The 13,148-nt window shown below is 44.9% G+C and overlaps 1 protein-coding gene across 1 annotated transcript in view; it reads left to right on the top strand.

Moving 5' to 3' along the window:
• The window catches only part of LOC115472284 (cyclin-dependent kinase 17-like), a 382,263-nt gene that overhangs the window by 140,232 nt on the left and 228,883 nt on the right, over positions 1–13,148 (top strand). Inside the window, exon 4 of the mRNA XM_030206503.1 lies at positions 4,897–5,030. Coding sequence (XP_030062363.1) covers positions 4,897–5,030 — 134 coding nt within the window. The remainder of the gene's footprint in view (positions 1–4,896; positions 5,031–13,148) is intronic.

Below are 13,148 nucleotides of genomic sequence, written 5' to 3'. Positions count from 1 at the left end.
ACCCCGCAGCCTTGTACGACGGTGGCTCTCGACAAGCGCATAAGGGCCCTGCTTCCAGAGCTTCTGGAAGGGTTACTGCGCCAGTCTGCTTAGGTGTCGGGGGTGCTTGCGCCTTCCATACCGTCTGCTGCAGCGGTATCTGGTCCTTCGTCTGTGGTGAGGTCCCCGGCCACGGTGCTGCCTGCCACCCAGGTTGACTCCCCTTTGACGTCGGGGGAGGAAGCTTCACCGGAGTCCAGGCAGGCGTCGACTTCTCGGCACCACCATCGAGGATGTCGTTCCTCGGCGTCGAGGCAGGCTCAGTTTCGGACTGCTCTGAGAGATGTTTTGTCCGATACTGAAGATGAGCATTCATGGGAGGAAGAGGAGGATCCCAGTTACTTTTCTTCTGATGAGTCCTATGGGATTCCTTCCGAACCTTCCCCTCCACCAGAAAGGAGACTTTCTCCACCGGAGAGTCTATCCTTTACCTCCTTTGTCCGGGAAATGGCTGCGGCTATTCCCTTCCCTATGGAGGTTGAGGATGAGCCCAGGGCTGAGATGCTCGAGGTCCTGGATTATCCTTCTCCGCCTAGAGAGGCTCCAACGGCTCCTTTGCATAATGTACTCAAGGAAGTCCTTAAGCGAAACTGGTCGTTCCCTCTGTCTAATCCCGTGATCCTGAAAAGAACATAATTTCAATATCGGATCCACAGGGTGCCTGGATTGATGAAATCTCAGTTACTTCACAATTCCATGGTGGTGGACTCCACTCTCAAAAGAGCCAAGAGTAGTAGGAACTATGCCTTGGCGCCCCCAGGCAGAGAATCTAGGACCTTGGACTCTTTGGGGAGGAAGGCGTATCAGGCCGCTATGCTTGCTGCCAAGATTAAAACATACCAGCTCTTCACGAGCATCCACTTGCGGAACTCGGTGAGGCAACTGTCTAGCTTGGTTGATGCACTTCCTATGGAGCAGGCGAGCCTTTTCGCCAGGTGGTCAGGCAGCAGAAGGCGTGTCGAAAATTCCTGGCCAGGGGTACATTCAACACTTTTGATGTAGCTGCCCAAGGTGTAGTGATACGCAGACTCTCATGGCTGCGTGCCTCTGACTTGGATCATTCAGTCCAGCAGCAGATGTTCCTCGCCGGGGGGATAACCTTTTTGGTGAGAAAGTGTTGGATCTAGTTGACCAGCTCAAGAAGCACAATGATGCTATGGATTCTCTTTCCCGCCGGGCGTCTTCTGCTACTACCTCCTCATCTAGGAGGTTTTTTGGAGGGAAGAGGAGTGCTCCCTATTCCTATGCTAGGCGTAGGTACACTCCTGCTTCTCGGCAGCCTGTCCAGGCTCAGTCCCAGCATGCTCGTTCTCGTCAACAGCGTGCGGCTAAGGCCCATACTGCTCCCCAGCAAAAGCAAAGGACGGGCTTTTGACTGGCTCCAGTTCAGCATAGCCTCAATAAATGTGTCCGTACCGGATGACTTGCCAGTTGGGGGGAGGTCAATGTTTTTTCACCAAAGGTGGCCTCTTATAACCTCCGACCGGTGGGTTCTTCAAATTGTCCGGTTAGGATAAACCCTCAGTCTGGAATCCAAGCCTCCAAATTGCCCACCGGGAGCTCAGTCCTACAACTTCCAGCACAGGCAGGTACTTGCAGAGGAACTCTCTGCCCTTCTACAGGCCCAAGCGGTCGAACCCATTCCACCAGGGGAAGAAGGGTTGGGATTCTATTCCAGGTACTTCCTTGTGCAAAAGAAAACGCGGGATGCATCTCATCCTAGACCTAAGGGCCCTGAACAAATTTCTAGTCCGAGAAAAGTTCAGAATGGTTTCCCTGGGCACCCTTCTTCCCATGATTCAAGCAAACGTTTGGCTATGCTCTCTGGACTTAAAAGATGCTTATACCCACATCTCGATACTTCCAGCTCACAGGAAGTATCTTCGATTTTGGCTAGAAACACAGCACTTTCAGTACCGTGTACAGCCTTTTGGCCTGGCATCTGCGCCCAGAGTGTTTACCAAATGCTTAACTGTTGTCACAGTGTCGCTATGCAGACTGGGAGTGCATGTGTTTCCTTATCTCGACGATTGGCTGGTGAGGAGCACCTCGAAGGAGGGTGCTCTGGAGTCCATGTGAATAACTATTTGGGTGCTAGAGCTACTGGGGGTTTGTCATAAATAATCCCAAGTCCCATCTCACCCCAGTCCAAAAATTTGAATTCATTGAAGCCCTGTTGAACACTCAGACAGCTCGAGCTTATCTTCCCGAGGCAAGGGCGGACAACCTTCTGTCCCTGGTGTCCATGGTTCGAGCATCTCAGCAGGTTATGGCTCAGCAGCTGTTGAGACTTCTGGGGCACATGGCCTCCACAGTTCATGTAATGCCCATGGCATGTCTACATATGAGATCAGCTCAATGGACCCTAGCTTCCCAGTGGTTCCAAGCTGCGGGGGATCTAGAGGATGCAGTCCAACTGTCCACCAACTTTTGGAATTCTCTTCAGTGGTGGACGATTCGATCCAATTTGACCATGGGGCGCCCATTCCAAATTCCTCAGCCAGAGAAAGTGCTGACGAAAGGTGCATCTCTCCTCGGGTGGGGAGCTCATGTAGATGGACTCCACACTCAGGGAGCTTGGTCCTTTCAGGAAAAAGGTCTGCAGATCAACCTCCTGGAATTAAGAGCGATCTGGAACGCTCTAAAGGTTTTCAGAGATCGGCTGTCCAACCAATTAATCTTAATTCAGACAGACAATCAGGTTGCCATGTACTACACCAACAAGCAGAGGGGCACTGGTTCTCTCCCTTTGTGTCAGGAAGCCGTCCAGATGTGGCTTTGGGCACGCCATCACGGCATGTTTCTACAAGCTACTTATCTGGCAGGCGTAAACAACAGTCTGGCCGACAGGCTGAGCAGGATAATGCAACCTCACGAGTGGTCACTGAACATGGGCGTAGTCCGCAAGATCTTCCGAGCGTTGGGCACCCCCTTGGTGGATCTTTTTGCCACCCAGATCAATCACAAGGTCCCTCAGTTCTGTTCCAGGCTTCAGGCCCAAGACAGACTAGAGTCAGATGTCTTTCTCCTACATTGAGGGACAGGCCTTCTATATGCATATCCTACCATACCTCTAGTAGGGAAGACTTTGCTGAAACTCAAGCGAGACTGCGGAACCATGATCCTGATTGCACCCTTCTGGCCGTGTCAGATCTGGTTCCCTCTTCTTCTGGAGTTGTCCTCCGAGGAACCATGGAGATTAGACTGTTTTCCAACGCTTATCACTCAGAACGAGGGGTCGCTTCTACATCTCAACCTCCAGTCTCTGGCTCTCATGGCCTGGATGTTGAGCTTAGAATTCGCCTCCTTGGGTCTTTCAGAAGGTGTCTCCCAAGTCTTGCTTGCTTCTAGGAAAGATTCCACAAAGAGGTGTTACTCTTTCAAATGGAGGAGGTTTGCCATCTGGTGTGACAGCAAGGCCCTAGATCCTCTTTCTTGTCCTACACAGACCCTGCTTGAATACCTTCTACACTTGTCAGAGTCTGGTCTGAAGACCAACTCCGTAAGGGTTCACCTTAGTGCGATTAGTGCTTATCACCGCCGTGTAGAGGGTAAGCCCATCTCTCGACAGCTAGTTGTTCGCTTCATGAGAGGTGTGGTTTTGTCAAAGCCCCCTGTCAAACATCCACCAGTGTCATGTGATCTCAACGTCATTCTCACCCAGCTGATGAAAGCTCCTTTTGAGCCATTGAATTCCTGCCATCTGAAGTACTTGACCTGGAAGGTCGTTTTTTGGTGGCAGTTACTTCAGCTCGTAGAGTCAGTGAGCTTCAGGCCTTGGTAGTGCATGCACCTTATATCAAGTTTCATCACAACAGAGTAGTCCTCCGCACGCACCCTAAGTTCCTGCCAAAGGTGGTGTCGGAGTTCCATCTGAACCAGTCAGCTGTCTTGCCAACATTCTTTGCCCATCCTCATACCCGCCCTGGCGAAAGCAGTTTACACACCTTGGACTGCAAGAGAGCATTGGCCTTTTACGTGGAGCGGACAAAGCCCTTTAGACAGTCCGCCAAGTTGTTGTTTCTTTTGATCCCAACAGGAGGGGAGTCGCCATCGGAAAACGAACAATCTCCAGTTGGCTAGCAGATTGCATATTCTTCACTTACACTGAAGCTGGGCTGACTCTGGAGGGCCATGTCACGGCTCATAATGTTAGAGCCATGGCTGTGTCAGTGGCTCACTTAAAGTCAGCCTCCATTGAGGAGATTTGCAAGGCTGCAACGTGGTCATCAGTCCACACATTCACATCTCACTACTGCCTCCAGCAGGATACCCGATGCGACAGTCGGTTTGGGCAGTCGGTGCTGCAGAATCTGTTCGGGGTTTAGAATACAACTCCACCTCCCTAGGCCCATTAGCTCAGTATGCAATAGTATTTTTTTTTAAATTAATAGAATGTTAGGAATTTTTTTGAAAAGGAATAGAGAACAAAACTGTTAATATCATAATGTGTTTGCATAGATCCATGGCATAACTCTTGAATATTGTGTGCAGTTCTGGCTGCCATTTCTAGGGGATAGGCGATGTATACATTTTTAAGATAAATAATAAAAGTTTTAGAAAAATGAGAAAAGGTCCAGAAAAGGTTAATAGACACGATAAAAGGCCAAATATATGAGGGTTTGTCAGCTTCAAGGAGAAATGACTGAAAAGAGGATATAATAGAGGTCTTTAAAATCATGTGACAGAGAACAAGTTAATAGGGAATGGTTATCTAGCCTTTCAAATTATTTAAGGTGCACTCCATGAAACTGGTAGATTCAAAACAAATCTAAGAAAGTATTTTTTTTCAGTCAATACACAAAGTTATGTTGAGTTTGATTCTGAAAGTGTTATAACAGTTTGGATTTTTTTCAGGCGTTGTCCATGAGAATGTGAAGATGGGCTCTGACGGGGAGAGTGATCAAGCCTCAGGGACATCTTCTGATGAGATACAATCACCTGTACGAGTCCGCATGCGAAACCACCATAATCGACGGATCTCAACAGAGGTGAGCAAGATCTTTAAATTCAAACTAGATCTATTATTGCAGTTTTAAACTGTTTATAATTGTTTTTATTCTGATTGGCTGACACATTTTGAAATCATCTGTATAGACAGTAACATCTAACCATAAAGTCCATTTATGCAAGTATGTATGGACATTTCTGTACCATAAGAAATTCATGTGCTGCCTGTCGAGACAACAGATGATGCCTTGAAACATGTTGTTCTTTTATAGAACAGATACGTATAAAGACCTAGTCAGAACATCTTTTAAGGTTAAAAAAAATTATTCAACAGATTTATCAAATATAAACTTTCGGTTACCGCACAGCTAGAAAATGCTGAGGGAGAACCAATAATGCACTTGTGTACAAAAAGGTCTTGATTTCACAATAGCTGATCAATCCAAAATGACACCTATTTTAAGCTTATTTTAAAAAGGCAACATAGGATCTTCTAGGGATAATTCTGTAAAGTAGGTGTTAACATTTATGCACCAGTTACATGGGTAAATGTTCATGACTAGATTATTGCAATATCATCTATTCTGGTCTCCCTCAATACCAATTTAGCATATGATCCAGAACACTGCTATCCTCATGCAAGTCGGTTTCATTGGCTACCTATTCTCCTCATGTCCAATTTAAAATTCTTATCCTTACCCACAAAGCTTTATACATTGATACCCCTACCTACCTGTCTTCTCTCATTCATCCCTACATCTTCCCTCGAGCTGTTCGCTTTATTAACAGTTGGGCCTTCTGTCCACCACGTCTGCTACGAACGTACATGAACCAGAGCTTTTCTGTGTTCAGCATCCTGAATCTGAAACTCCCTTCCTCAGGCTCTTAGAGCTTTACTAAAAATGCACCTATTTGGAAAAACGTTTGACATGTCCAAGTGAAGGTAAAAGGATTTTCTGGGATCTTGCTAGGTATTTGTGACCTGGATTGGCCACTGTTGGAAACAGGATACTGGACTTGATGGACCTTTGGTCTGTCCCAGTGTGGCAATACTTATGTACTTATGACTTGCCCAGGGTCACAAGGAGTGGTTTACATAGCATATACAGGTACTTATTTGTACCTGGGGCAATGGAGGGTTAAGTGACTTGCCCAGAGTCACAATGAGCTGCAGTGAGAATCAAACCTAGTTCCCCAGGATCAAAGTCCACTGTACTAACCATTAGGCTACTAAGTGATATGAATCCCATATCCAAAAATACATTCAGGATTTCTACAAAGTCATGTATAGTAAACGTGAGGAAAGGAGGGATTTTGAAAAAAAGATTGCATTGGAGGCAAAAACACATAGTAAAATGTTTGTTAGGTATATTAAAACTAAGAAGCCAGCAAAAGAATCGGTAGGACTGCTACATGACTGAGGGGTAAAAGGGGCAATCAGGAAAGATGAAGCCGTAGCAGAGAGATTAAGTAAATTCTTTGCTTCGGTCTTCACCAAGTAAGATTTGGGAGAGAAACCGGTGCTAGAAATGGTATTCAATGCTGACGAGTCGGAGAAACTGAATGAAATCTCTATAAACCTAGAGGATGTAATAGGGCAATTTGACAAATTGAACAGTAGCAAATATCCTGGACCAGATGGTATTCATCCCAGAGTACTGATAGAATTGAAAAATGAACTGGAGGAACTATTGTTAGTAATATGTAATTTATTTATTTATTTTATTTTGCTGCATTGGTATCCCACATTTTCTCACCTCTTTGCAAGCTCAATGTACTACTACTACTACTACTTAACATTTCTAAAGCACTACTAGGGTTACACAGCGCTGTACAATTTAACATAGAAGGACAGTCCCTGCTCAAAGAGCTTACAATCTAAAGGACACGTGAACAGTCAGTCTGATAGTTGGGTCTGCAGACTGGAACAGTCAAATTGGGGCAGTCTGGATTTCCTGTAAGGTAAGAGTTAGGTGGTGGCTTACATTATGCTGCAATGACAATCGCCATTAACGGAACAGAGTATTGTTATAATTAAGGTACATAAGATATCAAGAAAATTAGAAGTAAAGAAAATAATACATATTGTTAGGTTTTCAAGGCGGAACCTGGGTTTGTGAGCCCTTGGACCACAGCTGAGGAGCGGCAGTGGCAGGCAAAACCACCCCACACCAGAGATAAGGCAGAACTCTGACAGGAACAGCTAGACTTCACCTGCACTTGACTGCCGTTCCCAAGGAGTTGAGCCCCTGGGTGCAGGCGGCCGGCAGGACTTACAGGACAGGGCAGGAACTGGATACCAACTAGGCTGAACAGGGACTGAGGGTCAGAGGGGAAAGGAATGTACACGGGAAGCAAGACAGAATACTGGGCTAGGACACAAAGACAGACAATACAACACTAGGCAGGAAGTGGACAGGCTAAAGGACAAGAACTGAAAGCTGCCAGGCAGCCACTGAAAAGGGTGCAAATACAGGTAACAGCAAAGACTGAAAGCTGCCAAGCAGCCACTAAGCAGGGAACTAGCAAACAAAAGCTAAAGCTAACCTACACACAGACTAACCAAGGAGCAGACAAAGAAATACAAATAAGAAACAAGACTAGGAAACAAGCAATAAAGTACAAGCTAAGCTACACAAAGACTAGACTAGAACTAAGCAAGGATTTCAGACAAGAAACAGAATAACCAGAAGTGCAACAAAGCACACCAACACACCAGGGACCTTAGACGATGCAAAGGCAAACACAGAAGTTTCCAGGTGGTTAATAAATCCCATCAGCAGCTGAAGTTCAGCTGCAGGAATCATAAGGCAGCTACGGGTGCTGTTCAGACACAAACAAGAAAAGCAAGTCTGGCAGCCTGGAAGATCCAGACTGGACTGGGCTAAAATCTGGAACGGGTGACAGTCCATAGCAGCCACTGGTTCTGGCCACCAGAGGGCAAGGTGAGCACAGACAAGGAAACAGTCACCATCATGACACACATCGGATATGCAAAATGTAGGGTAAAGTATATCGTACATAATACGTTAAAGTAACTAAATTAAGGAGTTCGGTATTTATTAATTCTAATATAGATGTGATAGTGAGTCTTTTATGAAGGAATCTTATTATAAGTTTCATTGAATAATTTGGTTTTCAGTAACCCCCGGAAGGCTGCCAGATCGTGCGTTGTTTTTAAGGCAATCGGCAGTGCATTCCAACATTGCGTGCAGATGCAAGAGAAGCTGGATGCATATAATGATTTGTATTTAAGTCCCTTACAGTTAGGATAATGGAGGTTTAAAAAAGTACGTGAGGAATGTTTTGTGTTTCTTGCTGGTAGGTCTATAAGGTCTGACATATAAGTCGAGGCCTTTCCACAGATGATTTTATGAGCCAGGGTGCAGATTTTGAATGTAATTCAGTCTGTTAGTGGGAGCCAATGTAATTTTTTTCTAAGGAGACTGGCACTTTCATATTTCGCTTTCCCAAATATGAGTCTGGCTGCAGTGTTTTGGGCCGTTTGAAGTCTTTTAATAATTTGGGCTTTACATCTGGCATAGATGGAGTTGCAATAGTCCAAATGACTCAATACAAGTGATTGCACCAAGTTACAGAATACCTCCCTTGGGAAGAAAGGTTTCACTCTTTTTAGCTTCCAAATTGAATGAAACATCTTCTTTGTTACATTTTTTACTTGACTATCAAAAGTAAGGTTACGGTCAATTGTGACTCCCAGGAGTTTCAGGGTGTTCGCAACAGGAAAAGTGTGATTTGGGATGTTTATATTGGTATAATTGGTTCTGTTGTATTGCGATGAAAGAATAAGGCATTGTGTCTTTTCTGCATTAAGCTTCAATTAGAATGCATCCGCCCATGAGTTCATTATTTGGAGGCTATGGGTGAATTTATTTGTGATTTCTGATGTCATTTTTAAATGGGATATATATCGTAACATCATCAGCATAGATGTATGGGTTTAAGCCTTGGTCGGATAATGATTTGGCCAACGGTAACATCATCAAATTAAAGAGGATTGGCGAAAGCGGCGATCCTTGAGGCACACCACATTCAGGTTTCCATGGTGATGATATAATCGACTTTGCTATTACTTGGTAAGTTCTTGTAGTTAGAAAGCTACGGAACCAATTCAAAACATTTCCTCCAATTCCGAAATATTCCAGAATGTTCAGTAGAATTTCATGGCTACCAATATCAAATGCGCTGGACATGTCGAATTGTAGAAGGAGAACATTGCTGCCAGCTGCAATTGTTTGTTTGAATTTAGTTAGAAGTGTTATAAGTACTGTTTCAGTACTGTGGTTAGCATGGAATCCAGATTGAGAAGAATGTAAGACTGAGAACTTGTTCAAATAATCAGTAAGTTGTTTAGTAACTAGACTCTCCATAAGCTTGACTACAAGAGGGATGGAAGCAACTGGGCGGTAATTAGTTACAGTGGTGGAAATAAGTATTTGATCCCTTGCTGATTTTGTAAGTTTGCCCACTGACAAAGACATGAGCAGCCCATAATTGAAGGGTAGGTTATTGGTAACAGTGAGAGATAGCACATCACAAATTAAATCCGGAAAATCACATTGTGGAAAGTATATGAATTTATTTGCATTCTGCAGAGGGAAATAAGTATTTGATCCCCCACCAACCAGTAAGAGATCTGGCCCCTACAGACCAGGTAGATGCTCCAAATCAACTCGTTACCTGCATGACAGACAGCTGTCGGCAATGGTCACCTGTATGAAAGACACCTGTCCACAGACTCAGTGAATCAGTCAGACTCTAACCTCTACAAAATGGCCAAGAGCAAGGAGCTGTCTAAGGATGTCAGGGACAAGATCATACACCTGCACAAGGCTGGAATGGGCTACAAAACCATCAGTAAGACGCTGGGCGAGAAGGAGACAACTGTTGGTGCCATAGTAAGAAAATGGAAGAAGTACAAAATGACTGTCAATCGACAAAGATCTGGGGCTCCACGCAAAATCTCACCTCGTGGGGTATCCTTGATCATGAGGAAGGTTAGAAATCAGCCTACAACTACAAGGGGGGAACTTGTTAATGATCTCAAGGCAGCTGGGACCACTGTCACCACGAAAACCATTGGTAACACATTACGACATAACGGATTGCAATCCTGCAGTGCCCGCAAGGTCCCCCTGCTCCGGAAGGCACATGTGACGGCCCGTCTGAAGTTTGCCAGTGAACACCTGGATGATGCCGAGAGTGATTGGGAGAAGGTGCTGTGGTCAGATGAGACACAAATTGAGCTCTTTGGCATGAACTCAACTCGCCGTGTTTGGAGGAAGAGAAATGCTGCCTATGACCCAAAGAACACCGTCCCCACTGTCAAGCATGGAGGTGGAAATGTTATGTTTTGGGGGTGTTTCTCTGCTAAGGGCACAGGACTACTTCACCGCATCAATGGGAGAATGGATGGGGCCATGTACCGTACAATTCTGAGTGACAACCTCCTTCCCTCCGCCAGGGCCTTAAAAATGGGTCGTGGCTGGGTCTTCCAGCACGACAATGACCCAAAACATACAGCCAAGGCAACAAAGGAGTGGCTCAGGAAGAAGCACATTAGGGTCATGGAGTGGCCTAGCCAGTCACCAGACCTTAATCCCATTGAAAACTTATGGAGGGAGCTGAAGCTGCGAGTTGCCAAGCGACAGCCCAGAACTCTTAATGATTTAGAGATGATCTGCAAAGAGGAGTGGACCAAAATTCCTCCTGACATGTGTGCAAACCTCATCATCAACTACAGAAGACGTCTGACCGCTGTGCTTGCCAACAAGGGTTTTGCCACCAAGTATTAGGTCTTGTTTGCCAGAGGGATTAAATACTTATTTCCCTCTGCAGAATGCAAATAAATTCATATACTTTCCACAATGTGATTTTCCGGATTTTATTTGTGATGTGCTATCTCTCACTGTTACCAATAACCTACCCTTCAATTATGGGCTGCTCATGTCTTTGTCAGTGGGCAAACTTACAAAATCAGCAAGGGATCAAATACTTATTTCCACCACTGTATATCATTTAATTTTTTCTTCAGGTCTTTGGGAATGGGTGTGAGTAATATATTGCCTTTATCTATAGGAAGCAATCCATGTTGAAGCATATGATTTAGGTAGGAGGTGAGGTCTGTTGTGAAACGTTGAGGGGCAGTTTTTATTAAGTAAGTATGGCATGTGTCTAATTTGCAATGCGATTTGGTGAATTTATTAATCGCTTGGGTAATTGTTTTTTCCTTCAGTGGATCGAAGTTTGTCCAGATTTGATCAGCTGGATATTCATCAATGGCAGGGTCCAAACAATTAATGAATTTTTCATAATTGTTTAAGTGGTAGGGTGGATCGTAACTTGATAATTTTCTAATGGAAGTAAGTAGCTAATTCAATTGCTGACAGGGTAACTGTATTGGTTGTGGTAACTGGAGTAGTGTCAAGAAGACTATCCGCCTTATTTTCGAAAGTGATGGGCGCCCAGATTTCGACCCAAATCGGGAGATGGGTGCCCATCTCGCAAAGGCGCCCAAATCGGTATAATCGAAAGCCGATTTTGGGCGTCTTCAACTGCACTCCATTGTGGGAACGAACAAAGTTGACCGGGGCGTGTGGAAGCGTGGTGAAGGCGGGACTGGGGCATGTTTATCAGCCAAGGAGAGATGGGCGCCTTCGGCCGATAATTGAAAAAAAGGCGTTTTTACCTCGAATTTGGGTCACTTTTTTTGGACCCTTTTTTTTCCACGAGCAAGTCCCAAAAAAGTGCCCTAAATGACCAGATGACCACCGGAGGGAATCGGGGATCACCACCCCTGACTCCCCCAGTGGTCACTAACCCCCTCCCACCAAAAAAAAGAACTTTAACAACTTTTTTTTCCAGCATGTATGCCAGCCTCAAATGCCATACCCAGCTCCATCACAGCCGTATGCAGGTCCCTGGAGTAGTTGTTAGTGGGTGCAGTGGACTTCACCCAGGTGGACCCAGGCCCATCCCCCCCTGTTACACTTGTGGTGGTAAATGGGAGCGCTCCAAACCACCCCCAAAACCCACTATACCCACATGTAGGTGCCCCCCTTCACCCATAAGTGCTATGGTAATGGTGTAGAGTTGTGGGCAGTGGGTTTTGGGGGGGGATTTGGGGTGCTCAGCACCCAAGGGAAGGGAGCTATGGACTTGGGAGGTATTTAAAATTTTTTTATTTATTTTTACAAGTGCCCCCCTAGGGTTCCCGGTTGGTGTCCTGGCATGTGAGGGGGACCAGTGCACTACGAATCCTGGCCCCTCCCACAACCCAATGCCTTGGATTTGTTTGTTTTTGAACTGGGCGCCTTCAGTTTCCATTATTGCTGAAAAACGAAACCGCCCAGCTCAAATCTGCACAAATCCGATGCATTTGCCCGGCACAAACTGTATTATCGAAAAAAAGATGAACGCCCATTTTTTTCGAAAATATGCTCTATCCCACCCCTTCACGTACCCGTTCTCGGAGATAGATGCCCATGGAGCTGGGCGTTCGCGTTCGATTATGCCCCTCCATGTATGAATTGGAATAGTTTATGTGTATCCTTATATTCTGGTCCAATTTTTGATTTGTAATATGACCTTTTATTTTGTTTAATTGTATATTTGTATCTTCTTAGCATTTGTTTCCATGCTTTAAATGTGCAGTCATCTTTTTTTTTTCCATGCTCGTTCAAGTCTTCTTATTTGGGTTTTTAGTTTTTTCAAGACATCATTGAACCAAGGTAGTGAATTATGTCTACGCGATGTTCTAGTTTGTGATGGTGCTATTGTGTCAAGTATGTTCCTGCATCTATTATCCCAATTTAGGAGGTATTGATTGGAAGTTATTTGTATTGACCATTCTTTCATGTAGAACTGTTGCCAGAATACTGCTGGATCAATTTGGCCTCTTTTGGTGTAAGTTTTATGTTCTTGTTTCTGGACCAAATTTTCTCTCCGCCATTGTAAGGATGAGTTTAATTTAAAGTGGTCTGACCATGGTATCTCAGACCATTTTATGTCTGTTAGTAAAAAGGTTTGATTTAAAGCGAATTTGTGTGTGAAGAGGTCAAGCGTATGTCCTTTATTATGCGTTGCTTGGGCATTAATCCAATTAAATTCCCATAGTTAGAGAAAGTCCTTGCATTCTT

Source organism: Microcaecilia unicolor, chromosome 6 (assembly GCF_901765095.1).
Source record: "Microcaecilia unicolor chromosome 6, aMicUni1.1, whole genome shotgun sequence".
In the NCBI taxonomy this organism is placed as follows: Eukaryota; Metazoa; Chordata; class Amphibia; order Gymnophiona; family Siphonopidae; genus Microcaecilia; species Microcaecilia unicolor.
Note: the sequence above shows the minus strand (reverse complement) of the source record. Positions and strands in the feature narration are given on the sequence as shown.